Raw genomic sequence first — 27597 nt, forward strand, 5'->3', positions numbered from 1 at the left:
TCCTTGTGTGTGTGTGTGTATGTGTGCGTGTGTGTGTGTGTGGTGGTCACAGTTGGTTCTTCCTGACTTGAGCCCTTGCTCTCTGAGTGCTTTCTTTATATGCATTTATAAATGGCCAACCAGATTCGAGTTCAGTGCTTGTCCACAGCTTCCAGTAATGAGAAGAAGGTAGAAGACACACTGTTCTCTGTGGATTAATTAGCAACTAAAACACAGAGAGAAAAAATAAAGCAACAATCAAATGCCTTCTCTCTAAAAGAAAATACTTGAATTGAATAGGGTCAGAGTATGAAGCTGCTAAATTCTGTTATTTATTCTTAAATTGATTCTCTATGATCTTTCGTGTAAGTCTTTAAAACTTTTCCAATCTTTCTTTTCTTTCCTTTGTGAAACCACATAGTGTTGATTCAGCTATTTAATGTCCTTTGAATACCTAAAAGATTGTCTGCATTAAAACCCATCCATTAAAAATTTGGTGTCTAAGCTTTTAGCTTTAAAGGATGAAGCTTTCTTACTTCTCTGTGCTTAAGTGAATCGATTTATTCAGTACTGTTTTCCTGTGCATCTACTGTGTTAGTCAGCGTTCTCCAGGGCAATATAACCAACAGCATATGCATGTCTATCTATATACAGACACATATATACACAGATATATATATAGATAGATAGATTATATATAGATAGATAGATAATATATCTCTATATATAGAGAGAATATATATATCTCTATATAATCTATCTATATATCTATGTATATCTATATAATCTATCTATGTATATATGGGTATGTATATAAAAAGTGTATGTATATATATGTGTATGTAGATAGATGATATATGTGTAAGTAGACAGATGATATATATACATAGATATCCATGTCTACCTTTCTATATACCTATACATATACACATAGATAGATAGATAGATAGATAGATAGATTTGTTTTAAGGAATTGGCTCACATAACTGTGGCGGCTGGCAGGCTCGAAATCTGCAGTGCAGACCAGGAGACTGGAGACCTAGGGAAGAGCTGTTGTTGCAGTTTGAGTTCCAGGGCAGTCTGAAGGAAGAATTTCCTTTTCCTGGGGGATCTCATTCTTTTCTCTTAAGACTTTCAATGGCCCATGAAAAAGAGTCAAACTCCATAAAAGATTTAAAAAGGTTTATTCTAAGCCAAATATGAGTGACCAAGGCCTATGACACAGCCCCATGAAGTCTAGAGAACATGCGCCCGAGGTGACTGAGTCACAGCATGATTTTATACATTTTAGGGGGACAGAAGTTACAGGAAGACATCAATCAATACATGTAAGGTGTATATTGGTTCAATTTGGAAAGGTGGGTTAACTCCAAGTATGTGTGTGTGGGCGTGCGCGCACGCGGGAGGGTTGGTTCCAGATCATAGGTGCATTTAAAGATTTTTTGATTGGTAATTGTTTGCAAGTTATTATTTATTTATTTATTTATTTATTTATTTATTTTGAGACGGAGTTTTGCTCTTGTTACCCAGACTGGAGTGCAATGGCGCGATCTCGGCTCACCGCAACCTCCGCCTCCTGGGTTCAGGCAATTCTCCTGCCTCAGTCTCCTGAGTAGCTGGGATTACAGGCAAATGCCACCATGCCCAGCTAATTTTTTGTATTTTTAGTAGAGACGGGGTTTCACCATGTTGACCAGGATGGTCTCGATATCTTGACCTTGTGATCCACCCGCCTCGGCCTCCCAAAGTGCTGGGATTACAGGCTTGAGCCACTGCGCCCGGCCTGGTTGCAAGTTATTATCCAAAGACAGGGAATCGATAGAAAGGAGTGACTGGGTTAAGATAAGAGGTGGTGGAGACTAAGGTTTTTATTACGTAGATGAAGTCTCCAGGTAGCCAACTTCAGAGACAGTAGATGTAAACATCTCTTATCAGACCTAAAAGGTGTCAAACTCAGTTAATTCTCTCCTGGATCTGGAAAAGAGCTGGAAAGGGAAGGGGATTCTCTACAGAATGTAGATTTTCCCCACAAGAGATAGCTTTGTAGGACCATTTCAAACAATGTCAAAGAAATATATTTTGGGGTAAAATACTTTGATTTCTTTCAGGACGTGCTATCTGTCATATGATGCTCTACTAGGCTCAGGCTGTGATTTGGTCTCTGATGACCACAGAGCCTGGTTTTTCAGTTGTAATGATAATGCTGGTCAGCTGTGTCTGAATTCCAACTGGAGGAGGGCATGAGGAGGCCTGTCCAACCTCCTTCCTGTTATGGCCTAAACTAGTTTTTCAGGTTTACTTTGGAATACTGTTGGCTGAGTGGGGACATTCATTCAGTCAGTTGGGAGGCTTAGAATTTTATTTTTGGTTTACTCTGATTGGAGGAAGCCCACCCACATTATAGAGGACAATCTACTTCACTCAGATTCTACTGTTTTACATGTTATTTTCATCTAAAAAAATCTTCATAGACACAACTAAAATAATGCTTTACAAATATCTGGGTACCATGGACCAGCCAAGTTTACATATAAAAGTAGACATTATAACTACCCAAGAAGAGGGTATTGTGTTAGACTCTGAACATACTGACCTGTGACAGTACATTCTCATAAGTGCTATTGCATACATCCAGTCATCGTGTCACATTAATTGCATCTTTCATATCTTACATTCTTCTTGGGTTTTGTTTCTAAAGTTTTCAATCAGGTGTGATATTTTTTCTTATACTTGGGCATCTGGTTAGTCAATATCAGGTTCAAATAGTTGCCTAGAACCCCAGTTGTCTGAGTGCCCCAGATCTCTTCTCTCTGTGGAGTCATCAATAAACACTGATACCTGTAGGTCTCTGGAGGGATTTTGCCAACTCACTTGACAGAAGCTCCCGTAGGACTTCAGGGAGTCTCCCGGGTGGTTCCAAGCCAGCCTGCAAGGCCTGTCCTGGATGCCCTCAGCTCAAGGCCTCAGGGAGCCTCATGGCTTCACCAGGCCCATGTGAACTCCTCTGTCCACAGCCCCTTCTGCAGGGGCTCCAATCAGGAAAGGAGGAAGGACAGAGAACAGCTCTCCTCCTCCACTCCATTGTGCCTGGCTTCTTCTTCCTGGGTCCTTTCATAACAGAAGTCATGCAATCTACACTCGCTGTGTCTCGAATTGATCTTTCTCAAGGGAGCCAAACACAGTCACCTTAGCAATCTGACTCTCCAGCTGAGAAGTTTTTCCATAATATGTGGTCAACTGTTTCCAACGCTTTTCAGGAACCGTTTAGACTTCTGGCCACTTTTCACTGTCCTCTTTGGCCTCAGGCATAAGCAAAGCTATTATTATTGAAAACAGTAATTACACAACAATAATAATGAAAGGGACAAAAAAAGAGGGAGAGGGAGAGTGATAAGGTGAGATGAACTTTCGCCTGGAGAATCTGGGTGGAGGGAATGTGGGAACTTATGCTGTACTCACGCATGTGGAGAGAAGCTTCTGAGCTGATTCAAGTACCCTTGCTTGGTGGCCGGGCCTCTGACCACTCCCTAGTCCTGCCTCTTCTCACTCTTGTGCTACTGGTAAATGTGTTCAAACAGGCTGTTATTTCTGTGACAGAACTTAGATTTCAATATTTTTAACATACTAAATTTAGCAAATCTTGGTCAACATTTCGCCATGTATTCCACAGGCTTACCCATAATGTTTTAAGTGATTTGGGATTTTTCAGGAATGTACATTCCCCAACATAACCAAAAATACAGTTGTCTTATTTTTATGGAGGATTAGGAGAGAGAGACAGAGACATAATGGGCCTTGGGGACCTTCCTGGGTACCCAATGAAAGAGGCTGAGCCCTCGCACCTTTCCCCTCGGTTGGTGCCAGTGGTGGCATCTTGGTGGGCAGTACAGACTGGGTGGCATGGCTGGTGTTATGAAAAGGGCATTCTCTTCCTTGCTAATGGGCTCCGTGGCCTGCACTGCCCTGTGTCCGACCTACCCTCTGCGGGAAGACTGAGCTCGTTTGGAAAAAACCGGACCGCAGGCTAGAGGAAATTCCTTAAGTTCAGGCTTTATTGAGAGGAAAGAGTCTCCGGGAGGGCCAGCCGGGACGGAAAGGAAAAATGGCCGCGCTGCTCAGAGGGGCAGGGTTGTTTTATAGGGGGCTGAAGGGCTGGGGGGTGGGGAAGCCAAAAGCCGAGGTGGTGGGCAACTGTTGGTCAGTTTGAACTGCTGGGCGGGAAGCTGGGCGGCGGGAAGCTGGGCGGCGGGAAGGCTAGGGCCGGTATGTAAAGTGAGAGATAAGGGAGCCTCTTTGTGGGGGAGGGAAAGAGAGAGAGAGAGAGAGCTTTTGCGGTAGGGGCAGAGTTTTCCAAACACCCTGGAGGTGTTGTCTGCATAGAGACACTCTGACACACAGCAACAGCATGGCCCCCGCCCCCTCCTCTATAGATTGGTATTACCACGTCCCGGTGAAGCGCTCTGAGAAGGCCGTGGATGCCCCGCCAGCATCCCAGATCCCAGGTCTCAGCAATTTGGGAGACTCACCCAGCGGGAAGTTGCCTGGGACTCGGAGACACTGGATAAAAGAAACAGATTCTGAATACGTGAAGCTCGCGAAACAAGGCGGCAGGCCCGGTGAGCCCCCGACGCTCGGAGCCTCCTGCCCTGTTCAGGGTGGCAGCCCCGCGGGCAGTGAGGGGAGGATTTGTACCTAATTCCTTCCATATAAAAATATTACTACAGGGTCCGTACGTTTCGCTTTGGAAATTTGGGCTAATTAAGTCGGTGTAGTGATGGGCGTGATCTCCAGGGATGAGCTAATTTTTATGATGTTAGAATAAATAGGCCGAATTCACACGGAATTGCCTGTGTAGGATATTTCTTCTGAGTAATGCCTTTGCAATAATTCAGCCCTTACCTCGCTCGTTTTATATTCTTATTACAAAGAGAAATTCAGGAAGTTCCTGGCTTCTTGGAGATTCTTGGCTAATTTGTGAAAAGGTTTTGTTTCCTGTTTTTTACTCTCATTGTGGCTTGTCCTTTGTATGAAAATGTTTGAGATAATGAAGACCATAGATGAATTTCAGTGGTGATGTTGAGGAGGGTCAAATTTTGATACCTGATTTAATTGAGAAAGTACTGCTTAACCACGCTAAAATATAAGACATCTGAGCTCAATAGAAATTACTGACCAGACTGTTGAGAGACATCTAAAATGTCTCAGAGCCAGCCTTGGGGTCAGGGATTTGCAGAGACACTAACTTCTTTCTTCTGGCTGCCATTACCCCTGTGGGGATGGTCAGAGAGAAAACGGGAAGCAAAATGGTGAAATCTTTGCTTTAATATTAAAAAGCCCAGACCAAACAATTTAAGGCACTTGGTGTGAAGCTCAGAGAACAGGACCTAGACTTTTTTTTTGATATACCTCCTGCTGTTGGTTAAAAGAACATTAAGGGGACAAACTTGAAATGTCTGTATATCAGATAAGAGAACTGCATCAACAGCAATTTCCCGATTGTGATTATTGCACCATGATTATGTCAGGAATGTCCTTTAGCAACATTCCCTGGGGCTAGGGGGATGACTGGGCACTGTGTCTGCAACACGCTGCCTGATGATTCTGAAAACAATGACAACAAAATGATAAAAAGAGAGAAAACATAAAGCAAATGTGGTAAAATATCATTTGGGGAGCCTAGGTGCAGGGTATAGGGGAATTCATACTATTCTTGCAATGTTTCTGTAAATCTAAAACTTTTTTTTTTTTTTTTTGAGACAGAGTTTCGCTCTTGTTACACAGGCTGGGGTGCAATGGCGTGATCTCGGCTCACTGCAACCTCCACCTCCACCTCCTGGCTTCAAGTGATTCTCCTACCTCAGCCTCCGGGATTACAGGCACGCGCCACCATGCCCAGCTAATTTTTGTATTTTTAGTAGAGACGGGGTTTCACCATGTTGACCAGGATGGTCTCGATCAGTTGACCTCATGATCCACCTGCCTCAGCCTCCCAAAGTGCTGGGATTATAGGCGTGAGCCACCGCACCCAGCCAAGTCCAAAACATTTAACAATGAAAAGTGTTTTAATAGTAAAAAAAAAAAAAAGGAAAGTTAAAATTTTCTCAACAACAACAAAAAGGTCAGGTTTTGTTGTTGTTGAGAAAACAACAGGTGGCTCACACCTATAATCCCAGCACTTTGGGAGGCTGAGGCAGGTGGATCACCTGAGGTCAGGAGTTCGAGACCAGCCTGACCACCATGGAGAAACTCCATCTCTACCAAAAATAAAAAATTAACTGGGTGTGGTGGCATGTACCTGTAATCCCAGATACTTGGGAGGCTGAGGCAGGAGAATCACTTGCATCCGGGAGGCAGAGGTTGCAGGGAGGTTAAGGTTGCAGTGAGCTGAGATCATGCCATTGCACTCCAGCCTTGGCAACAAGAGTGGAACTCCGTCTCAAAAAAAAAAAAAGTCTTACTGATGGTAATAGGTCAACCAAAGTTGCCTGCTGCTGCCACGGGCACTGTTATCATTTTGCTATCCTTATTATCAGGAAAATCAGTTCTTCCCACTCCCTGCCTTTTGACACCAGGGGAGGGAAGTCTGGGGAGCTAGAAAGTAAGTGGGTGAGTCAGGAGCTGGCCTGGGCCTCTGGGAAGAGCCTGTGTTCTCTGTGCTTCTCAGGGTTGGCTCCAAGGTGACTGAAATCTTCCAGGTACCTTTCAGGGGCTTGTATCCTACTTCCCGTCTGGAAACCCGGAGGGGATGGCTTCTCCTGGAAATGGGAGGGGTGGGGTTAGGGACAGTTCCACAGTGGCAAAGGACAGTCAGACTGTCCTATGCTTGGAGAATGGTGTAGTGGTAGCTGATGATGAGGGAGCCAGCATGTGCAGCCCCTGGAGACCTGAGCTGTGGAGGGATGGGCCGCCTCCAGGAACTGGTCTTTGTCCAGATCTGCAAAGAGTGAGATGGTGGGAAGGCATATAGGACGCCCCTGCCTGAGCACAAAGCAGGACATCCACCCATCAGCCTGTGCAGAGACAGGTGAGCATCAGGGATGCTCTGTTAGCCCCTGGATCCCAGAGGCAACCCCAGGGAGACCCACAGTTCCCCTTGTAAATTGAGCCTATCACTGGCAATGCTCTGTGTCTGTGTAGGGGCGGTGGGGTGTCTCACAGCCATGTCATTTTCTCTTTGAGATTTGTTGAAGCACTTTGCCCCTGGGACCAGGAAAGGCTCCCCGGTGGCCTACTCCCTGCCAGACTGGTATATCCACCACAGCAAGCCACCGACAGCCAGCCAGCAAGAGTAAGTATCTTAAAGCACTCATGTTTTTGTTTATCTTTACAGGAAAGAAAATAGCCCAATACTGATAGCAAGCATGTGGTATGACAGCTTCAGGTTCTCTTTTATAATAGCCTGCTCTTTGGGGGACATAGCCTAAGTGGTCATAAAACCTGAGCTCTGGAAACCTTTTGTGACATTTTGTGCCACCCTAGAGTCTTGTGCCTTTGGGCTTCTTCTCAGTAAATGGCACTGCAGGACTGAACATGTCCGCCTATCATAGAAATAACCAATCCCAAAGGGTTCTTGTTGAAGACAAAAGGCAGTGCCTAACAAGCTAGAAATATATGAAATCCTGTTTCTATGCTCATTATTGAGTTATGGGGAGCTAATGTTCCCATAATATTTGAAATGTCTTAAAGATTCCTATTTGTGGACATGTAAACTTTATCTCCAAAACCACCTCTCTTGGCTTGAGAAGTAAAATAAAAAATCATTTCAGGTCATTTTTTTGGCTTGAAAATAGGACCACCACAGACATATCCAGGCTGTTACCCAGTGTCATTTGAATGCTCTGCCCTGGTCACAATGCATCTTTTTTCTTCAGGATTCTGGTCCCCCTGTTGTTTAAAATGAATATGTGCGGTAGTTCACGCCTGTAATCCCAGCACTTTGGGAGGCTGAGGCGGGTGGATCACCTGAGGTCAAGAGTTCAGGACCAGCCTGACCAACATGGTGAAACCCTGTCTCTACTAAAAATACAAAAATTAGCTTGACATGGTGGTGTGCACCTATAGTCCCAGCTACTTGGGGCGCTGAGACCAGAGAATTGCTTAAACCCAGGAGGCGGAGGTTGCAGTGAGTCATGATCGTACTGCTGCACTCCGGCCTGAGCAACAGAGCAAGACTCTATCTATCTCAAAAAAAAAAAAAAAAAAAAAAGAAAGAAAGAAAGAAAAAAGATACTCTGTGCTAACAGGTTATATCAAAGTGGATGAGCTGAGCAAGAAGAGACAGGCTTAGAAGGGGAAGCAGTAGACTGGGGGCACTCCTGCAATGCTGCCTTGCTTGCAGGAACAGAGCAGGCCAGGCAGCCGGAGGTGAGGGTAGGACCCAAGTACCCCAGGCAGATGTGGAGGGACGGGTTTCCTGAGCGCCCTTGACCCTGAGCTCTGATGGAGAGATGCCCAGTGGGCTGGGACTCTAAGCAGCTGTGCGTCTTCTTGCAGCCGACAATGGCTCCTGCTCTATCTGGGTGTCCTGAACCGACGATCATTTCTGGGGGAGGCATGGATACCTCGTCTCTGGGGTGCTCCTGGAGAGCCTTACCTCAGGCATGCCCCTTCCTCCCATACCCACACTGCCACATGGACTTTTTCTTCCCTTCTTTGTGCTTTTTTCTTCCAGTCTGCTTGTACCCCTGTTCCTTTGCTGTCACCTCTCACCCTGTATGTCCTTACCAATTGTCCAAGCCTCCTAGTGATGATCTATTTCTGGGGCCTTCAGTGTGTTCCTTCCTCCTGGGTCCTTGTCCTCCTCTGGACTGCAGACCACCTGCTCCAGCTCCTGGGACAGGCAGAGGATGTGAACAGTGGGACTTGCAGGAGAAATGCTTCCTTCACTGAAAATCTGGGAACCCAGGAGCTACAACTTAACACTGCCTTTTTAAAAAATTGTTCCTCCCTTTGTTGTTTTCAATGCTCATCTGTCTCTGTGGGTTTTTTCCTGCCTCAGACCATATCAGAAGTGGGAGGGCTGGGGAAAGGTGCCGTTTCTCACACCTGTGCTCCCTGAGCAGCTCAGCCACACTCCCAGCTTCTCTTGCTGGGTATCTGTGACCACCTCCCAAGTCTGCATTCCCAGCCTCTGACTGCTGCTCCCTGGTCTCCACTTGCTCTCTCAGAGGCTGCCTCCTTCAGGTCCCTCACTGCAGTAGTGCCCAGGACCCCACTCCTTGGCCCTGCCCCTGATGCCCACTCTGTAGCTGGGGCCTCTCCTCAGCCTCCTGGAGCGCTGAACAAGTGCAAACGAGGAGCAGGACATGGGGGCACCTCTGCAGCCCCTCAGACACTGTGTGAAGGTGCGTGCGCTGCCATGTGAAGTTTGAATCCAGTGTTCTTCCCTGTTCAAACCTGGTTATGTGTACAGATGGTACCTTCAGGGATCTAAAGGCTAAAGCATTCCAGCGCCTCTGGGTGCCCCTCCTGTATGCACTGTGTGTATGGGAAGACTGGTTGCTAGTCATTAAACATGATCATTCAACAGGAAACAGAGAATGTTTTTATTATTTTAAATAATCATGTTAAATGGTAAATGTTTAGGAGTATATAGCTATTTTATGAAGTCAAACTAGTAGATACTATTCTAAAAGAAATAATTATTTCATAAGGTATGTTTTATAAATTCGTGTTTTAGTATATCTTGTTTTACTAATGTTGAGACCTTGTGATTTCTGAGTGAGCCTCCTGATCCTGTTTAGCAGGTACAAAAGGGAAGGGCCTGTCTGTGTGTTTAAAGAGGATGGGTGGTGCTTATGTCAAGATAGATGGAAGATAATAGAATAAGGGAGGGAGAGAAAGAAAAAGAGAGGAAAAGAAGAAGAAGAAAAGAGAAAAAGTGAGAGAGCAAGAGAGGCAGAGAGAGGGAAAGAGAGAGGAGAAAGGAAAGGAGGGAGGCAGTCAGAGAGGGAGGGAGACAGAAGGAGAGAGGGGGTGGGAGAGCCAGTGATGGAGATGGAGGGAAGGGAGGGAGGAAAGAAGGGAGGGAGCAGGAGTAGCTCTGAGCACCAGGCTGTAACTGCTGTCTGTCCCTGCAGAGTCCCAGTCATCTCCATGCCGGATTACATGGTTCATGAGGAATTTAACCCCGATCCCTCCAACAGTAACTATGCATCCAGAAGAGGGCCCTTCGACTTCGACATGAAAACATTTTGGCAAAGAGAGGCTGAGGAACTTGAAAAGGAGAAAAAAAAGGTGACGGGAGCCCATAAATAGACGACATCCACATCTGCTTTGCTTCCGTGGCCCCGAGTAATTAAGTGCTGTGATGTTAGCTGCCAGTGGTGTCTTATGTGGCCCGTGGCATTGGTCACGTGCTCCCTATTTTAAGTTTGGATCTACTAAAAGGCAAGCCACCACCATGCTATGTCTTTCTTTTTCTTTTTATGAATAATGACTTTAAGAGGTAAGATTTCTTTTTGCTAAATGATTTATAGATAGTTAATGCTTATCTAGAGGGAAACTGGCATGGCACTTCTTATCTGGCAGATATAGAAAAGGAATTTTATATTTAGTCATCCCATTTCTGAATATTTTCATGTATTTAAGTATGAAGTTAAAAGTGTTCTGAAATACTCTTTGTTGATAATAAAGGAAGAGAAGATGAGCTCTCTTCTTCTGTACAAACTCCTGGTGGTGTATTTGACCACAAAGAAGTGACTGGCTGTACAGTGAAGCCTTCTCAGAGAACGTGTATTTTAAGAGTGCAATGGAGAAAGTTGGAAGCAATCTTGAACTGGCAGCTCTGCTGCTGGGAAGTCTTAGTTGGAGGCCCTTCCATCCCCTTTCCTTAGTGCTGGAAGGAGTAAGAGCCAGGCCTCCAGCTCCGTCCGAGGGCTCAGTGTTGCCCGGGGCATCAGCACCAGGTCTCAGATTAGTCTCAGTTCTTGTGACATTGGGGTTTGTGAGTGAAACCGTGAAATTCACATTACAAATAACAACAGTGTTTGATACTGAGAATAAGAGTGAACACCATTGTCACCCGATGCGTGACATTTTGAACAGTGAAGAGCCTGGAAGTGTCTCAGCGTAGGCGGAAGTTGTTGTGAACTATCTATGCCGGATTCCTAGGCTGTTGCCTCAGTGTCCTGGTTTGAAGGGAAACCCCTCAGTTTATTTTGGGGACTTGAGTAGCTGAACACCGAGTGGAATGTCAACTGGCTGCAATGGACCACATGCTTCTTCTTCAAGATCTCCTCCATGTCCAGCTGTGATTTGGACTTTGGGTTGTTTCCATGATCCATACAAAGGCACTGGACCTTTTTTGTTGTTTTTCTTTTCTTTTTTTTTTTTTTTTTTTTTTAGTTAGAGAGACATTCTTGCTGTGTCTCACAGGCTGGAGTGCAGCAGCATTATCATAGCTCACTACACCCTCAAACTCCTGGGCTCAAGGGCTCCTCCTGCCACAGCGTCCTGAGTGGCTCAGTGTGCATGCCGCCACACTTAGTCAAAATGGACTATGTTAAGAATCAGAACTATTTCTCAGTGATGTGCAGGTGGCCAATTACCCTGAGCTGCAACCTCTAGTGATAAATGAACCTCTGGATATTAACCATGGTTATAGCTCAGATCTAGAAAAATCTTAAAATGCTAAATGCTGTGTCACTCCCAAATCAAGGGGGGTTTTTAAGTTAGTACTCATTTACAAAAGCTGTGCTAGGAGCTGCAAAAAGTTCCTGAAGCCAGCCCGCCACTGTGGGGAAGGAGATAAGATGACAAAGCGTGGTGGTTAAAGACACACACGCTGAATATTTAACAGCTAGAGGGACATGGTATTGGGTAAGGTGCAGGGGATAAGCACCACATCGGGATGGGCTCTGATTGTCCGAATAAGATACACTATCACCACTTTGGTAGGAAGCTAACCTGAGTGGTGATCACATCCTGGGAGTAGACCAGCGGACAACGCGCTTCCTCAACTGTGCCCTGGCCCCACACGGGGCACATGGTGGACACTTGACAAGACTTAGGCACATGTGTTGGCTGTTGGTTACCCACATTCACGGGGGTCTTGCTCACCTGCAGGGTGATCGGGGGATCTTGTTTCCTCTTTCTGAATAGCCATCTTTTCTTCTTTTAATTGTTAGCAATACCTCTGTGGATTTTGTTTGCCTGCTTTTGTCTTTTACAGTTTCCCCATAGCATTTATTTCTATGTTTCTATTTCTTTCAATAAGATATAATTTACAAAGAGGGAAACCTACCTTTTATAGAGAACGGCTCTCCAGGTTTTGACTAATGTGTCCCTTATGTACCACCACAGCCGTCAAGGAGCATAGCAGTTCTTTCACCCCCAGCATTTCTACACCTCTTTGCAGTCAGCCCCTCACCAGTCCCATGCAAGCGCTGATCTGTTTTCAGTCTTTATAGTTCTTCCTGACAGAGCAAAAGCATCGCCATCTTGGGCAAGTCTCTCATTCTAAAAGTTCTTCTTAATAAAAATTGTCCAAATCCAAGGGCCATCAACCTAATGGCTGAAGTCAACATGACCATGAACCACAGATAACATCTCCAACCAGAAACATTCCAAACTCCTCCCCAACCAGAGACATGACCCTAAATAAGCCCCCTCCAGCAGGGAGGATGCCAGCCCTGAGATAACCCTCTCCGGGCTGAAAGATATCTGCCCCCAAATAACCTTCCCCTTCTCCTAGAGAGATTCCAACCCTGCCATGAACTTCTCCACACACATAAACTTTCCAAGCTTCTGATAAGCCCCCTCACCCTAAAACCGATATATACTCTTTGTAACAGAAAAATGTTCCTGACTGCAATCAGACAAGAATGCCTTTCAGGTTTTAACTAAAGAAAACCTGTCTCTGACTGCCAAGCCACGTTTCATATTTCTTTCCTCTTTCTTTAACTCTTATAGTTCCTTTTCCAGAATGGGAAATCAACAGAAACATACGGCGTGGAGTCTTTCCTGCTTGGCTTCTGCCATGTGTTGTAATACATTTACATTATGCGTTTACATTACGTACACATGCCATGCTGTTCCAAGTATCAGTAGTTCATTCATTTCTATTGCTGAGTTTCATTGGCTGATCATGATACAATTTGTTTATCCATTCATTTGTTGGTGGACATCTGGTTTTTTTCCAGTTCTGGGTGATTATTATAAAAGCATACAGGTGGAGACCAATCCAAGATGGCCGATCGCTAACATCTAGGGACTGCAGCTCTCAGTGAAGGCGCGGAGAACTAGAGGATGCCACACTTTCAGACAAATTCTGGTCGCTCACAGAGCAGAAGATCCCCAGTGGAGGAATCACACCGGTCGCCAGTGCGACTTTCGTGGCCGGCGCAGCGGTTCCGCCGGCGCCTCTGCGCAGCAGCTCTTGGAGCAGAGTAAACAGGTTCGGAGGACCCACAAGGGCCCCCAGCACGACACCAGAGCCCGGCGCAGCGGCTGTGATGGCACCTCAGCGCGGCAGCACTTGGAGCAGAGGCGCAGAGTAAACGGGACCGGCTCCCCTTCTGACCGAGGTTTGGAGTCCCGCGAGGGCAGAGTCGCCTACTACGGACACAAGAAGGAAGCCAGACAAGAGAATCCTGGGCAGAAAAGCACCATCAGTTTTAACGCCGCTGCTCTGACCCTGGGAACTAACAACCTGGACACCCACTCAAGAGACCTACTCTGAAGGTTGGTAAATTCAAAGACCACAGGAGGATAAACTTACAATGACGGGAAGAAACTGGCGTAAAAAAGCTGAGAATACTCAAAGTCAGAATGCCTCTCCCTCTAAAGATGATCACAGTTCCACATCAACAATGGAACAAGGCTTGATGGAGAACGATCGCATCCCAATGCTAGAATATCGCTTCAGGGAATGGATAACAAACTTCGGTGAGTTAAAAGAACATGTTGTAGCCCAAGGTAAAGAAACTAGGAACTTTGAAAAAAAGTTTGATGAAATCCTATTGAGAATAGACAACTTAGAGAGGAGTATGAGTGAAATAATGGAACTAAAGAATACAATACAGGAACTCCGAGAAGTTTGCACAAGTTTAAACACTCGAATTGTTCAAGCAGAAGAAGGGATATCAGAGGTCAAAGTCCAACTTAATGAAATAAAACGCGAAGAAAAGATTAGAGGAAAAAAGGATAAAAAGGAATGAGCAAAGTCTCCAAGAAATGTGGGACTATGTGAAAAGACCAAATCTACGTTTGATAGGTGTACCTGAATGTGACGGAGAGAATGAATCCAAGATGGAAAATACCCTTCAGGAAATTATTCAGAAAAATTTTCCTAAACTAGCAAAGCAGGTCAATATTCAACCCCTGGTAATACAGAGAACACCACAAAGATATTCCTCAAGAAGACCAACCCCAAGGCACATAATCGTTAGATTCACTAGGGCTGAACCGAAGGAGAAAATACTAAGGGCAGCCAGAGAGAAAGGTCGGGTTACCCAAAAAGGCAAGCCTATCAGACTTACAGCAGATCTCTCAGCAGAAACTCTACAAGCCAGAAGAGAGTGGGGGCCAATATTCAACATCCTCAAAGAACAGAACCTTCAGCCCAGAATTTCATATCCAGCCAAACTAAGCTTCACAACTGAAGGAAAAATAAAATCTTTTATGAACTAGCAAGAACTCAGAGATTTTATTACCACCAGGCCTGCTTTACAAGAGCTTCTGAAAGAAGCATTACACACAGAAAGAAACAACCAGTATCAGCCCTTCTAAAAATACACCAAAAAGTAAAGAGCACCAACATAAAAAAGAATTTACACCAACGAATGGATAAAACAGCCAGTTAACATCAAAAGGCACTAACCCTAAATTTAAATCGACTAAATCCCCCAATCAAAAGACACAGCCAAAACCCAATGGCATGTTACATCCAGACCTGTTTCACAGGCAAGGATACACAAAGACTCAAAACAAAGGGATGGAGAAAGATTTATCAACCAAATGGAGAGCAAAAATAAATAAATAAATAAATAAATAAATAAAAAGCAGGAGTTGCAATTCTCGTATCGGATAAAATAGATTTTAAAGCAACAAATATATAGTGGTAAAAGGATCAATGCCACAACAAGAGCTAAGGATCCTAACACCCAGATACATAGAGACTTAGACTCCATGAGACAGAAAATTAATAAGGATATCAAGGACTCGAACTCAGATCTGGAACAAGTAAACTTAATAAATATTTATAGAGCTCCCCACTTCAAATACACAAAATAAACATTCTAGTCAATACCACATCACACCTACTCATAGGTTTAAATGAAACATTGGCTATTATTAATACCCATTTTTTTTTAAGAATAAAGCAATATTTCCACTCACTCTCCCTCTTTCTCTTCCTCTTTCTTCCTCTCCTTTACTCATTTTTTCTTCTTTCCTTCACTCAAAAAAAAAAAAAAAAGACCTCTAGATCCAGGTCGGCAATGTCTCTCTCATTGCTTGAATTCCTTCCTTCCCTTCCCTCCCTCCCTCCTTCCCTCCCTCCCCCCTTCCTCCCTTCCTTCATCCCTCCCTTCCTCAAAAAAATAAAAATAAAAATAGAATAAAAAATAAAAGCATACAGGTGCTTTTGTGAACACATGTTTTCATCCAGGTGTGGGAAGTTCCATCAGGATCAGGATCTTAGTTGTTCGTTGTTTTTCCTGCTAAGCAGATGGCATCTTTACTCGAATATAGCATTTGGTTTTAAGTTACTGACTGTCCCTTTTACATAAATATTTTGTTGAGTGGGATTATTCCTAATTTATATTTTATTGTGACCATCTACAATGACCACATTGAAAGTCCAGCCCTATGAGCTTTGTACCTTTGCTACCATTGGTGAGTTTTCTTCTCTAGCTATTGAATGCTTTCCACTAACTCAGGGTTTTGTGTGTTTCCCCACACAGCTGAGGCTACCAGCCATTAATTCAAAGTATCTGAGCAAAGCAGGCACCCCACTTGGCCCTAAGGACCGCACAGGAAGCAGACTCTCCTTTCCCCCCATGTAAGTGCTCAAGCTACGAGCCCACCGTCTGCTCTGGGTTTGGGTTTGGCCTTCCGTCTTTCATCCAGTGACGACTTTGCCAGTGACAGCATCTACACAGCTTCCCGAAGCCCTGCCCGTGGCCTGGCTTGGCTGAGCCTGCCACCTCCTCACTGTAGTTTCTGTACCTTTCTAATGTCATTTTGCCCCTATTGAGCACATCTTCCCTTCCAGGTCATGCTTCCTGCAGGTTGGCGGTGTGAAGGCCCTGCTTCTCCATCGGGCTGTGCCCTGTCTGAAGCCCCTGCCGCAATATCACCCTCACCACAGTTTGCGGGGGCTGCTTGTCCTGCATGTAGGGGCGACCAGGTCCTGACGTTTCTGTGTCCAAGGCCTGAACGCAGGCATCCATGCCTTGTAAGCTCGCTAAGTCTTTCCAGTTGGAAGATACAGCAGGCACATTGACATTTGCCGATCCTCCAGCTGGAGACTGAAACCCCTGAGGCCTTAGGTGTTTTCTTCCTCTCCCAGAATCCAAGTTTAATGCTAGGATAAATGTTATTAATTACCTGACTAATCTTCAAATGGCTTCTTGTCCAGTGGGAGAAAAACAATCAGATACATTGTATTGTGACAAATGTCATGAGAGCACCAAACTCAGGCTGATAGAGAAAGAAATATATATGTATTCTGTGTGTTTATAAGTATGTAAGTATATACGTATACATAGGCATGTATTATAGATGTATGAGGGAAAGAAAATGAAACATTAGGAGTGGCCTTGATACCAAAGTGGTTGAACCCCTCCTGGGTTCAAGAAATCCTCCCACTTCAGCCTCTCAAGTAGCTGGGGCTATATGCATGCACCACCACACCCAGCTAATTTGTTATTTTTTATAGAGACAGGGTCTCACTACGTTGCTCAGGCTGGTATCAAACTCCTGGGCTCAAACGATCCTCCTGCCTGTGTCTCCCAAAGTGCTGAGATGGAGGCTCAGAGAGAACAGGTGGTGTGTTGCTACTGCTTGAGCTGAAAGCTCACACTGCCTCTACTGTGTCAGACTGCCCTGTCACTCTTCAGTGTGGGTCAGGATAAGGTCTGTGAAGATGCAGCAGACAGTGAAAGGCTAAGCTAATGTCAAGAAATGACTGGAGACAAAGCTGTGTTCAGAGAGTAAAATAGCAGCAGATAATCTTTGACAAGGACAAGAAAGAACCAATAAGAACAATTGGTTCTTATTTCTCTTTATTTGAGATGCAGTCTCGCTCTGTTGCCCAGGCTGGAGTGCAGCGGTAACATCTCAGCTCACTACAGCCTCCGCTTCCTGGGTTCAAGTGATTCTCCTGCCTCAGCCTCCTGAGTAGTGGGAGTATAGGTGCCCACCACCACAGCTGGATAGTTTTGTACTTTTAGTAGAGATGGGGTTTCATCATGTTGGCCAGCCTGGTCTCGAATTCCTGACCTCAAGTGATCCACGCACCTGGACTTCCCAAAGTGCTGGGATTACAGCTGTGAGCTACTGTGCCTAGCCCTTTTTTTTTTTGAGACAGAGTCTTGCTCTGTTGCCCAGCCTGGAATGCAGTAGCTTGATCTCGGTTCATTGCAACCTCTTTCTCCTGGGTTCAAGCGATTCTCCTGCCACAGACTCCCTAATAGCTGAGACTACAGGCGCATGCCACCATACTCAGCTAATTTTTGTATTTTTAGTTGAGAGGGGTTTCACCATGTTGGCCAGGATGGTCTCCATCTCTTGACTTTGTGATCCACCCACCTCAGCCTCCCAAAGTGCTGGGATTACAGGCATGAGCCACTGCCCCAGTGGTGTTTTTTTTTTTTTTTTTTTTTTTAAAGGTAGTTCTAAGCAATCCATTACTACCAGGAAAGAGGGTAGTGTTTTCTTAAGAGGGATTCCTGTGAAATACTAGAATTATTACTATTTTTTTTTGAGACAGAGTCTTGCTCTGATGCCCAGGCTGCAGTCCTAGCTCACTGCATCCTCTACCTCCCGAGTTCAAGCGATTCTCCTGCCTCAGTGTCCTGAGTAGCTGGAATTACAGGCGTGTGCCACCACACCTGGCTAATTTCTGTATTTTTAGTAGAGAAGGGGTTTCACCATGTTGGTCAGGCTGGTGGTCTGGATCTATTGACTTGGTGATCTGCCCGCCTCGGCCTCCCAAAGTGCTGGGATTACAGGTGTGAGCCACCGTGCCTGGCCACTATTACTAACTCTTAATTGACTATCACAAAGATTTTGGAAATGGAACTAAAAATGCTCTCATGCCTGTACAAGGGATGCTTTGACATGTACCTTCTTATGCTTAAAAATGGAGACAGCAAGACAGAGAGGCAGAGGGAGAGACAAAGGGGCAGAGAGACAGAGGGAGACAGAGACAGGGAGAGATAGAAAGAGAGCTCTTCATGAGGTTTGAAGGGACAGTAACTCCTAGTTAGCGTGTTCACTGAATACTGTTTCTGCTTTATCATTACCCTTGTACTTAAGTTTCACACGACTTTTCCTCTTTTTAAGGCCTGGTCAAAAAAAGAGTTCACCAACCAATTTTTCCAAACTCATTAGCAATGGTTATAAGAATGAGTGGCTGCAGCAGCAGCGAGCTGACACAGACCAGAGGACCCCGAAGACTGGGGCATCATTGTCATCTCAGTCCCCACGAGATCTGGAAGGTTCCCAGGATGCAGCAAGGCTCCAGGATGCAGAAGGCCCTGAGGATGCCCCAGGTGAGGTACAGGCGGCCATCTGCGTTTACCAGAGGCTTGGTTCATTGTGATACAGCAGCTGACATTCTTATCACATGATGCATCTCGTAATGAGAAATGAGTAACCCAAAAACCATGTCAAAAAGCCCACAGAAATACTAAGGTTACAGGGCCTGGTGTGGTGGCTCACGCCTGACACCCAGCACTCTGGGAATCTGAGACAGGCCAATCACGAGATCAGGAGTTCGAGACCAGCTTGGCCAACATGGTGAAACCCTGTCTCTACTGAAAATTAAAAAATTAGCCGGGCCTGGTGGCAGGTGCATGTAATCCCAGGTACTTGGGAGGCTGAGGCAAGAGAATCGCTTGAAACCGGGAGGCAGAGGTTTTACTGAGCAGAGACTGCGCCATTGCACTCCAGCCTGGGTGACAGAGCAAGACTCTGTCTCAAAAAAAAAAAAAAAGGAAGAAAGAAAGGGCCGGGCGCGGTGGCTCACGCCTATAATCCCAGCACCTTGGGAGGCTGAGGCGGGTGGATCAAGAGGTCAAGAGATCGAGACCATCCTGGTCAACATGCTGAAACCCCCGTCTCTACTAAAAATATAAAAACTTAGCTGGGTATGGTGGTGTGTGCCTGTAGTCCCAGCTACTCGGGAGGCAGAGGCAGGAGAATTGCTTGAACCCAGGAGGTGCTGGTTGTGGTGAGCCGAGATCGCACCATTGCACTCCAGCCTGGGTAACAAGAGTGAAACTCCATCTCAAAACAAACAAACAAACAAACAAAAAAAAAAACCAACAAAAAAAGAAAGAAATACTAAGGTTACAGATAAGCCTGAGGGTAATATGTGTTTTGTTCTTTCCTCTTCATTCATGTGAACAGCAAAAGTCATGACTTTTGGGGCTTTACGTTTTCTTTTATTTGTCAAAAATTTTGATAGTCCATTTGATATAACAAACAAATAATATCAATTTTTAATCTTCCAGATTCAAAAAATTTTGACCCTAAAATGCTTCTACTTTTGCATAAGCAGCCCGTCCTTTCTGAGGTCACTTCTCAGGAAGCTTTCATTCTTTGAAAATAAGTCAAAATTCAAACTTAAAATTACTTTATTATTGGCATGTCTTAAGCTTTGAATAATTTAGAACTTTCTCTGTAATTAGATGTTCAAAGTACCATATTAGTTTTTATTTTATTATAATATTTTATTTTATTTTTTGAGACAGAATCTTACTCTATTGTCCTGGCTGGAGTGAAGTGGCACAATCATAGCTCACTGTAGCCTCGACCTCCTGGGCTCAAGGGATCCTCCCACCTCAGCCTTCCAAGTAGCTGAGACTAAAGGCATGCATCACCACACCCAGCTATTTTTTTATTTTTCATAGAGACAGGGCCTCACTATGTTGCCCTGGCTGGTCTCAAAGTCCTGGGCTCAAATAGTTCTCCTGCCTCTGCCTCCCCAAAGTACTGAGATTACAGATGTGAGCCACTGCACAGCCATTCATTTTTATTTTTAGTGGTTACAGAAAGAATTCCCCTTATTTGTTCAACACATCCATCCTAAAGCCTATTTTGCATTGTTCAGTATCCACAGCTCTATTAATTATTGACCAATTACCTCTGGGAAACTTGTTTTTACTATTGAGGCTTGAGTTCTTTGATTAAGACGAAAGATGGTGTGTCATACCTCTACAGACAGTTGAAATGTTTGGTGTGGTTATTTGTAAGTGAGGTCATGGCTTGTCATTCCACACCCAGTCCCTTCCTGTATTTGTTGAGCAAGATCTGCCACTTACTGGCTCTCTCCTTCATTATACTGGAGGATGAGATGGTGACAAGTTCACATGCAGTGTTGTTAAAAAGTGCCCTATCGAACTTTACAACAGCAATAGTGTTTTATGACATATTGCTGTTTTAAGTAACATAGAATTTTTATTAAATCTTTAAGCAAATTATGACTTCTTTTAACATTTGATCTGTTTCATTAACCTGGATAACAGATGTACTTGTTCTTTATTACAGAATCTTCTCAAAGTGAGTATGTATGAAGTAATCTGTATCAAAACACAAAAAGTCTTACACAAAAAAGTCGATGGACATAGTCCTGCAATGTGAGATGGAAACCTCTCGGCAGCCTGCAACGTCCTTCTCCAAACTGCACGCATTCTGACAACAAAAGCCTGTGCCATACGTGCTTTAAAAAAAATCAGTGTTCCAGAAACATAACTTACGGGGAGGAAAAAGGGGACCACTCACATTATCACAGCATGATTATTATTCTTTTTTCATGTTACACAAGCAAAGACAGTTTAGTTCATAGACACACATTGTATTACTCGCCATGTGAGAGTCATACTGGAAAAGATAAGTAAAAGCCACGGAGGCTTCAATTTATTTTTTAGTTTACTTTTTATGGTATTTTTAATTGACAAATAATAATTATATACAACTATGGGATGCAATGGAATTTTTAAATCAAGGTAACTAAAATATCCATTACCTCTAATACTTACGCATTTTTTGTGGTGATCACATTTAAAATATGTTCTTTCAACAAATTTGAAATATAGAATGTATTATTAACCTTGCTGTGAAATAGATCATTAAAATTGATTTCTTCTGTGTAAGGGAAACTTGGTACCCTTTGACCAACCTCTCTTACCCCATCAACTTCTGCCCCAGCCCCAGCACCTGGTAACACATTCTATTCTACTTCTATTAGTTCAACTTTTTTTGATTCCATATATAGCTACAATCATACAGTATTTGTCTTTCTGTACCTGGCTTATTTTACTTAGAATAATGTACTCCAGGTTCGTTCATGTTGTCACCAGTGATAGAATTTACTTCTTTTTTAAAGGCTGAATAGTGTTCCGTAGTATACCTACCACATTTTCTTCCTTATTCGTCTACTGATGGACAGTGTGGTTGATTCCATAGCTTGGCTTTTGTGAATAACGCTGCAGAAAACTTGGGAGTGCAGATATAGCTTTTTCACATACTGATTCCATTTCGTCTGACGTATACCCAGCGGTGGGATTGCTAAATCATACGGTAATTCGATTTTTAGTATTTTAAGGAAACTCCATAATGTTTGCCATAATGACTATTCTAATTTACATTTTACCTTCAGTATGTAAGGGATCCCTTTTCTCCACATTATTGTCAACACTTACTTTTGTCTTTTTGATAATAGCCATTTTGACAGGTGTGAGATGATATTGCATTGTGGTTTTCATTTGCACTTCCCTGAAGATAGTGATGTTGAGTATTTTTTTTTTTTAATATATACCTGTTGGCCATTTACATGTCTTCTTTCAAGAAATGTCTGTGGAAGTCCTTTGCCCATTTTTAAACTGATTTTTTTTTTTTTTTTTTTTCTACAGAGTGGAGTTCCTTATATATTTTGGATATTAACCCCTTATTAGTTGCATGGTTTCCAGGTATTTTTTCCTGCTCAGTGGCTAGTCTTTTCATTTTGTTGTTTGTTTCTTTTGCTTGCAGAAGCTTTTTAATGTAGTCCCACTTAGTTTTCTCTTTGTTGCCTGGGCATTTGGTGTTCTATCCAAAAAATCATTGCCCAGACCAATGCTGGGGAGCTTTTTCCCTATTTTTTTTTACAGGTTGAGGATCCCAAATCTGAAATCAAAGAAAATGCTCATTGGAACACTTCAGATGTGGAAATATTTCAAAATTTAAAAATGTGAAATCCCAAACACTTCTCATTCCAAGCATTTCAAATAAAGGATACTCAACCTATAGCAGCTTTACAGTTTCAGGTCTCTGTTTACATCTTTATCTACTTTGAGTTGATTTTAGTATATTAAATGAGACGAAGATCCAATTTATTCTTCTGCATGTGAATATACAGTTTACCCAGCATCATTTACTGAAGAAACTGTCCTTTCCCTCATTGTGTGTTCTTGGCACCTTTGTTGAAAATTGATTGACTGTTAATGTGTGGGTTTATTTCTGGACTCTATCCATTGATCTATACTTCTGTTTTTATGCCAGTGCCATGCTCTTTTTGCTGACTCTAGCTTTGTAATATATTTTGAAATCAGATAGTATGATTCTGTATATCTGTTTATTTTCTGTTTGCTCAAAATTGGTTTGGCTATCAGGGCCTTTTGTGGTTCCCTACAAACCCTAGGATTTATTTTCTATTTCTGTGAAAAATGTCATTGAAATTTTGATAGGGATTGCATTGAATCTGTAGATTGTTTTGGATGATATGGACATTTTGACAATATTAATTCTTCTGATCCATGTATGTAGGCTATGTTTTCATTTATTTGTGTCTTCTTCAATTTATTTCATCCATGTTTCATAGTTTTCTGTGTACAGGTCTTTCACCTCCTTGGTTAAATTTACTCCTATTTTTTTTTTTTTTTTTAATGCTATTGAGAACAGGAGTATTTCTTACTTTCTTTTTCAGATCATTTGTTGTTAGGGTATAGAATGCTACCAATTTTTGTCTGTTGATTTTGTATCCTGCAACTTTACAGGATTTGTTTATCAGTTTTCACAGTTTTTTGGTGGAGTCTTTAGGACTTTGTATATATAAGACCATATTGTCACCAAACAGAAGATTTCACTTGTCTCTTTATAATCTGAATGATTTCTATTTCTTTTTCATGCCTAATTGCTCTGGCTAGGACTTCAGATACTAAGTCAAATAGAAGGGTTGATAGTGAGCACGCTTGTATTTCTCCTGATCTTAGAAAAAAACTTTCAGCTTTCACTGTTGAATATCATATTAGATGTGGGCTTCTCATGTATGGCCTTTATGTGTTGAAGTACATTTCCTCCATACTTAATTTGTTGAGAGTTTTTATCATAAAGTGATGTTGAACTTTGTCAAGCACCTTTCCTGCATCTATTAAGATGATCCTTTGTTGAAAATTCATTGACTGTTAGTGCATAGTTTATTTCCGGGCTCTATGTATTTGTCCTTCATTTTATTAATGTGGAATATCACATTTAATGACATGCATTTGCACATTCAGTGATTTGCATATCCATCGTTGCCTACCAGGGATAAATTCCACATGATCATGGTTTATGATCTTTTTAATGTGCTGTTGAATTTGGCTTGCTAGTATTTTGTTGTGGATTTTTAAATCTATGTTTATGAGGGAAATTGGCCTGTAACTTTCTTTTCTTTCTTAAAGTGTCCTTGTCTGATTTTGGTATCAGGGTAATGCTAGCCTCATAAAATGAGTTTGAAAGTGTTCCTTGCTTTTCAAATTTTTGGAAGAGCTTGAGAAGGATTAGTATGAGTTCTTCCTTTACATGTTTGGTAGAATTCATTAGTGAAGCCATTATGTCCTGGGCTTTTCTGTGATGGGAGACTTTTTTTTAACTGATTCATACTCATTCTTAGACTGTTCAGATTTTCTATTTCTTCATTGGCTCAGCATCAACTTTTGTTGTATGATTCTAGGGATGTATCCATTGGTGTAGAATTGTTCATAGTCATTCTTTATGATCCTTTGTGTTTTGCAGTACGAGTTGCAATGTCTTTTTTTCTTATTTTTTTCAGTCTTCTCTTTTTTATTTTTCTCTTAGTCTTGCTAAAGATTTGTCAATTTTTTTTATAATAAAAATACTACTCTTACATTTTTTATCCTTTCTATCTTTCCTTCTGCTAACCTTGGGCTTAGATTATTCTTCTTTAGGACCTCGATTTAAATATACAAATACAGCAGGTACAGAAGATCACCTTCATAGGGTATGATGAGGGTTTTATTATTCTGCATTGTCTAAAGAAGATAGAATTTACTTCACCATTGATAAAATATTATATATGATCTGATCAAGGGACTGCCATTTAGCAGTCATATAAACATATAAACTTTATATTGCAGGTGTTATGTAATCTTTATATTATGTCGTCAGTAAGATGTTTAATTTTGAAGAAACCTTTTAACCTTTCGTATTAATGAAAGTCTAAATAAGCTGCAAAGCCCCTAATACCTGGAAGAATCATCATGTGGAGAAAAGGATCTGCTCTGTGTAGTTTCTGGATATCTGAGGCGGGTGTCACTATGAAACACCTGTCCCTACCTCTCAGTATCTCTGATGCCAAGGCTAGTGCTAGAGCTTTTGACAATCACATTCTCTCCACTGTTAGTCTGACCACCTTTTTTCTTCCTGTATTTCATTTCCTCTTCTTTTTTTCTATTTCCCCTTCTTTTGTCCCATTTCCCTTGCTGTTCATCATAGTTTTAACTTTATAAACAATAGGCAATTTAGAAAGTGCATTTTTCCCTTCAACTAGACAACTCACCACTTAGAGTTGTTGCTATAACTTTCTGGAGACTAATCTTGTCAAGGCTTCTTATTTTATTTTTTTGAGGCAGGATCTTGCTCTGTTGCCAGGCCTGGAGTGCAGTGGTGCAATCATGGCTCACTGCAGCCTTGACCTCCTGGGCTTAAGCAATCCTTCTGCCTCAGCCTCCTCAGTAGCTGGATCTACAGGTGCATGTCACCATGCTTGGCTTTTTTTTTTTGAGATGGAGTCTCGCTCTGTTGGCCAGGCTGGAACGCAGTGGCGCAATCTTGGCTCACTGCAATGTCTGACCCCCTGGTTCAAGCAATTCTTCTGCCTCAGCCTCCTGAGTAGCTGGAATTATAGGCACGCGCCACCACACCCAGCTAATTTTTGTATTTTTAGTAGAGATGGGGTTTCACCATGTTGGCCAGGATGGTCTTAATCTCCTGACCTCATGATCTGCCCTCCTCAGCCTCCTGAAGTGCTGGGATTAAGGGCGTGAACCACTGCATCCAGCCAATCTTTTTATTTTCTGTAGAGACAGGGTTTCACCACGTTGCCCTGGCTGGTCTTGAATGCCTGAGCAAGCGATTCACTAACCTCAGCCTCCCCTAGTGTTGGGATTATAGGTGTGAGCCACCACACCCAGCCTAAGGCTTCTTTTTAATGTTTCTTTCCCTCCATGAGACACAAGATTATTATTTCCTTATTGTAATTGTTTTCTCAGCTGCCCTAGATGTTTTGACATGTGCTAAAGCTGTCATTTGGAAACTGGTACATTTATTGTACTCTGAGAGGGTCAACATTAATGAAGATTGCAAAAGGCTTGGGGAGCAGGGACGAGTGCCGTGTAGAGGCTGACTGATAGCCCGAGTTGCCCCTCCTGCCTACTTGCCTCACCCAAGCTGTGCTCATACTATTTATTTAATAATTCTTTTCAGTGCATTTATGTCAGCAGAAAGTTTTCACCATGCACAGGCAAAACTCATTAATTGAACCGGGGCAGTCTCTTCTAGTCTACGAATGCAGAAGTTGGAGTCTTTTGCATTGGTACACTAGAAGAGAGTGCCCCGGTTCAATTCATGAATTGGAATGGGGCACTCTCTTCTAGTCTACCAGTGCAAAAGTTGGAATCTTGTGTTTCCAATTTATGCCAGGATTATAAGCTCAACTTTTATGTAGACTTCAGAAATAATCCTTATTAATACATACATAAATATGTGTTTTCTTATTTTTAAAACTAATGTTTTTTTTAATGTATAGAAAATGTCATCTTTGTCTACTCATTTACTTGCTTTGCGTTGCAGGCCCAGAAGAATCTATATCTGCATCAACACCAGCAGAGCTCAAATAAATCCTGATGCAATACATATTTAGGATAATTTTTTAAATGGCTAAAAATGACATGACTATATTATAGCTATGTTTCTAAGGCTCTTGTTATATTTTATTAATATAGACTCTCATGGGATAATTTACCTTGCAGCAGATTTGACATTGCTGCATAGGTGGGGCAGGTGGTGTTTTTTATTTCTCTGGGATGTTAAATATATGGCTAAGCAAGGCCTCTGTTACCCTCTGCCCTGCTGGCCTGGTGATGTCCCAGTGTCTCAGAACCAATCACTTGCTCCCTGTCATCAACTAACATAACCTCCTACTTCGTGAACCACTCTTAGCGGGCTTTGCTACTGGGTTCTTAACTAGAGGAAACTTACATAACAGGCGTTACGCCTTTTCCATTATTGGGTATCATAATCTTTATAGAAATCATTTTCCAGTTACGAAAAAATGTAATTCCAGAATATGGTGATATAATGTCAAAAAAAATTTAATTTATTATGCCATGAATTTATATAAACATTTAATATAAAACATTGTAACATTTGTTATTTTGAAATTTTTGCTATTTTTTCATAAATTGATATTCAAAATATTATACATTTATTATTTTGTATAAACCTCTAAGTAAAAATATGTTGTTTTAATATTGCATTTAGTAGGCTTAACAAAAACTTTTTAATAGTCAAACTTAATTACCTTGTTTTATAAATTCTAAATTGTTTATATTTAAGCAATTAGCTTAAAATGTAGTTCTATGTTTTATACATTTAACTGATTAATAAAATAATAATTTTATGTGAGAAGATTTTCAAAAAGCCAAATAAAGCCACAGATATTTTAGCTTCTTTCCCAGAATAAACTTATCATGCATTTGCTTACCTAAAATTTGAGTTCCAAATTAGTTCTTTATATGAGATACTTAATTCAGCATATATATCTATATTCGTTGATCAAACTGATATGCTACCAGAGAATGTATGCCAAGGATATTGCAAATGGCTGTATGCATTGAATAAAAATAATATACCATTATAGTAAGAAGTTTTTTTTTCCTCTCTTTTTCGCTTTTTTAGCCTCTTCCTTCCTCTCTCTGAATTCTTACCTCATTCCCAAACACCCCCACCTTAACAAAAAAGTCATCAGGAACAGATATCAATAGTGTAGAACTCTTCAATTCTTTATTTAATTATAATAACAGAAACCTGTGGTTTAGGGAAAATGGAGACAAAATCTGGAGTAAAGACCAGTGATCAAATGTAGGCTCCACCTACAGTAGCCAGTGTCAACCTCAACAACAAGCAGAC

General features: G+C 42.3%; 1 protein-coding gene across 15 annotated transcripts in view; it reads left to right on the forward strand.

Moving 5' to 3' along the window:
• C11H7orf57 (chromosome 11 C7orf57 homolog) overlaps positions 1-27325 on the forward strand; it is a 35676-nt gene extending 8351 nt beyond the window's left edge. For 7 of the 15 annotated variants that reach the window (XM_078342415.1, XM_078342414.1, XM_078342417.1 and 4 more), the window contains 7 exons: positions 4410-4595; positions 7159-7267; positions 10059-10215; positions 15885-15982; positions 18490-18698; positions 20698-20709; positions 26260-27325. In XM_078342415.1, the coding sequence (XP_078198541.1) occupies positions 4410-4595; positions 7159-7267; positions 10059-10215; positions 15885-15982; positions 18490-18698; positions 20698-20709; positions 26260-26306 (818 nt within the window). In that variant the 3' untranslated portion in view covers positions 26307-27325. Of the gene's footprint in view, positions 1-4409; positions 4596-5739; positions 6675-6911; positions 7004-7158; positions 7268-10058; positions 10216-15884; positions 15983-18489; positions 18699-20697; positions 21730-26259 lie in introns of all 15 variants that reach the window. The other 8 variants (XM_078342420.1, XM_078342419.1, XM_078342421.1 and 5 more) reach the window with 5 other exon arrangements.
• Positions 27326-27597: the final 272 nt, after the last annotated feature.

The sequence above is a fragment of the Callithrix jacchus genome, chromosome 11 (genome assembly GCF_049354715.1).
Source record: "Callithrix jacchus isolate 240 chromosome 11, calJac240_pri, whole genome shotgun sequence".
In the NCBI taxonomy this organism is placed as follows: Eukaryota; Metazoa; Chordata; class Mammalia; order Primates; family Cebidae; genus Callithrix; species Callithrix jacchus.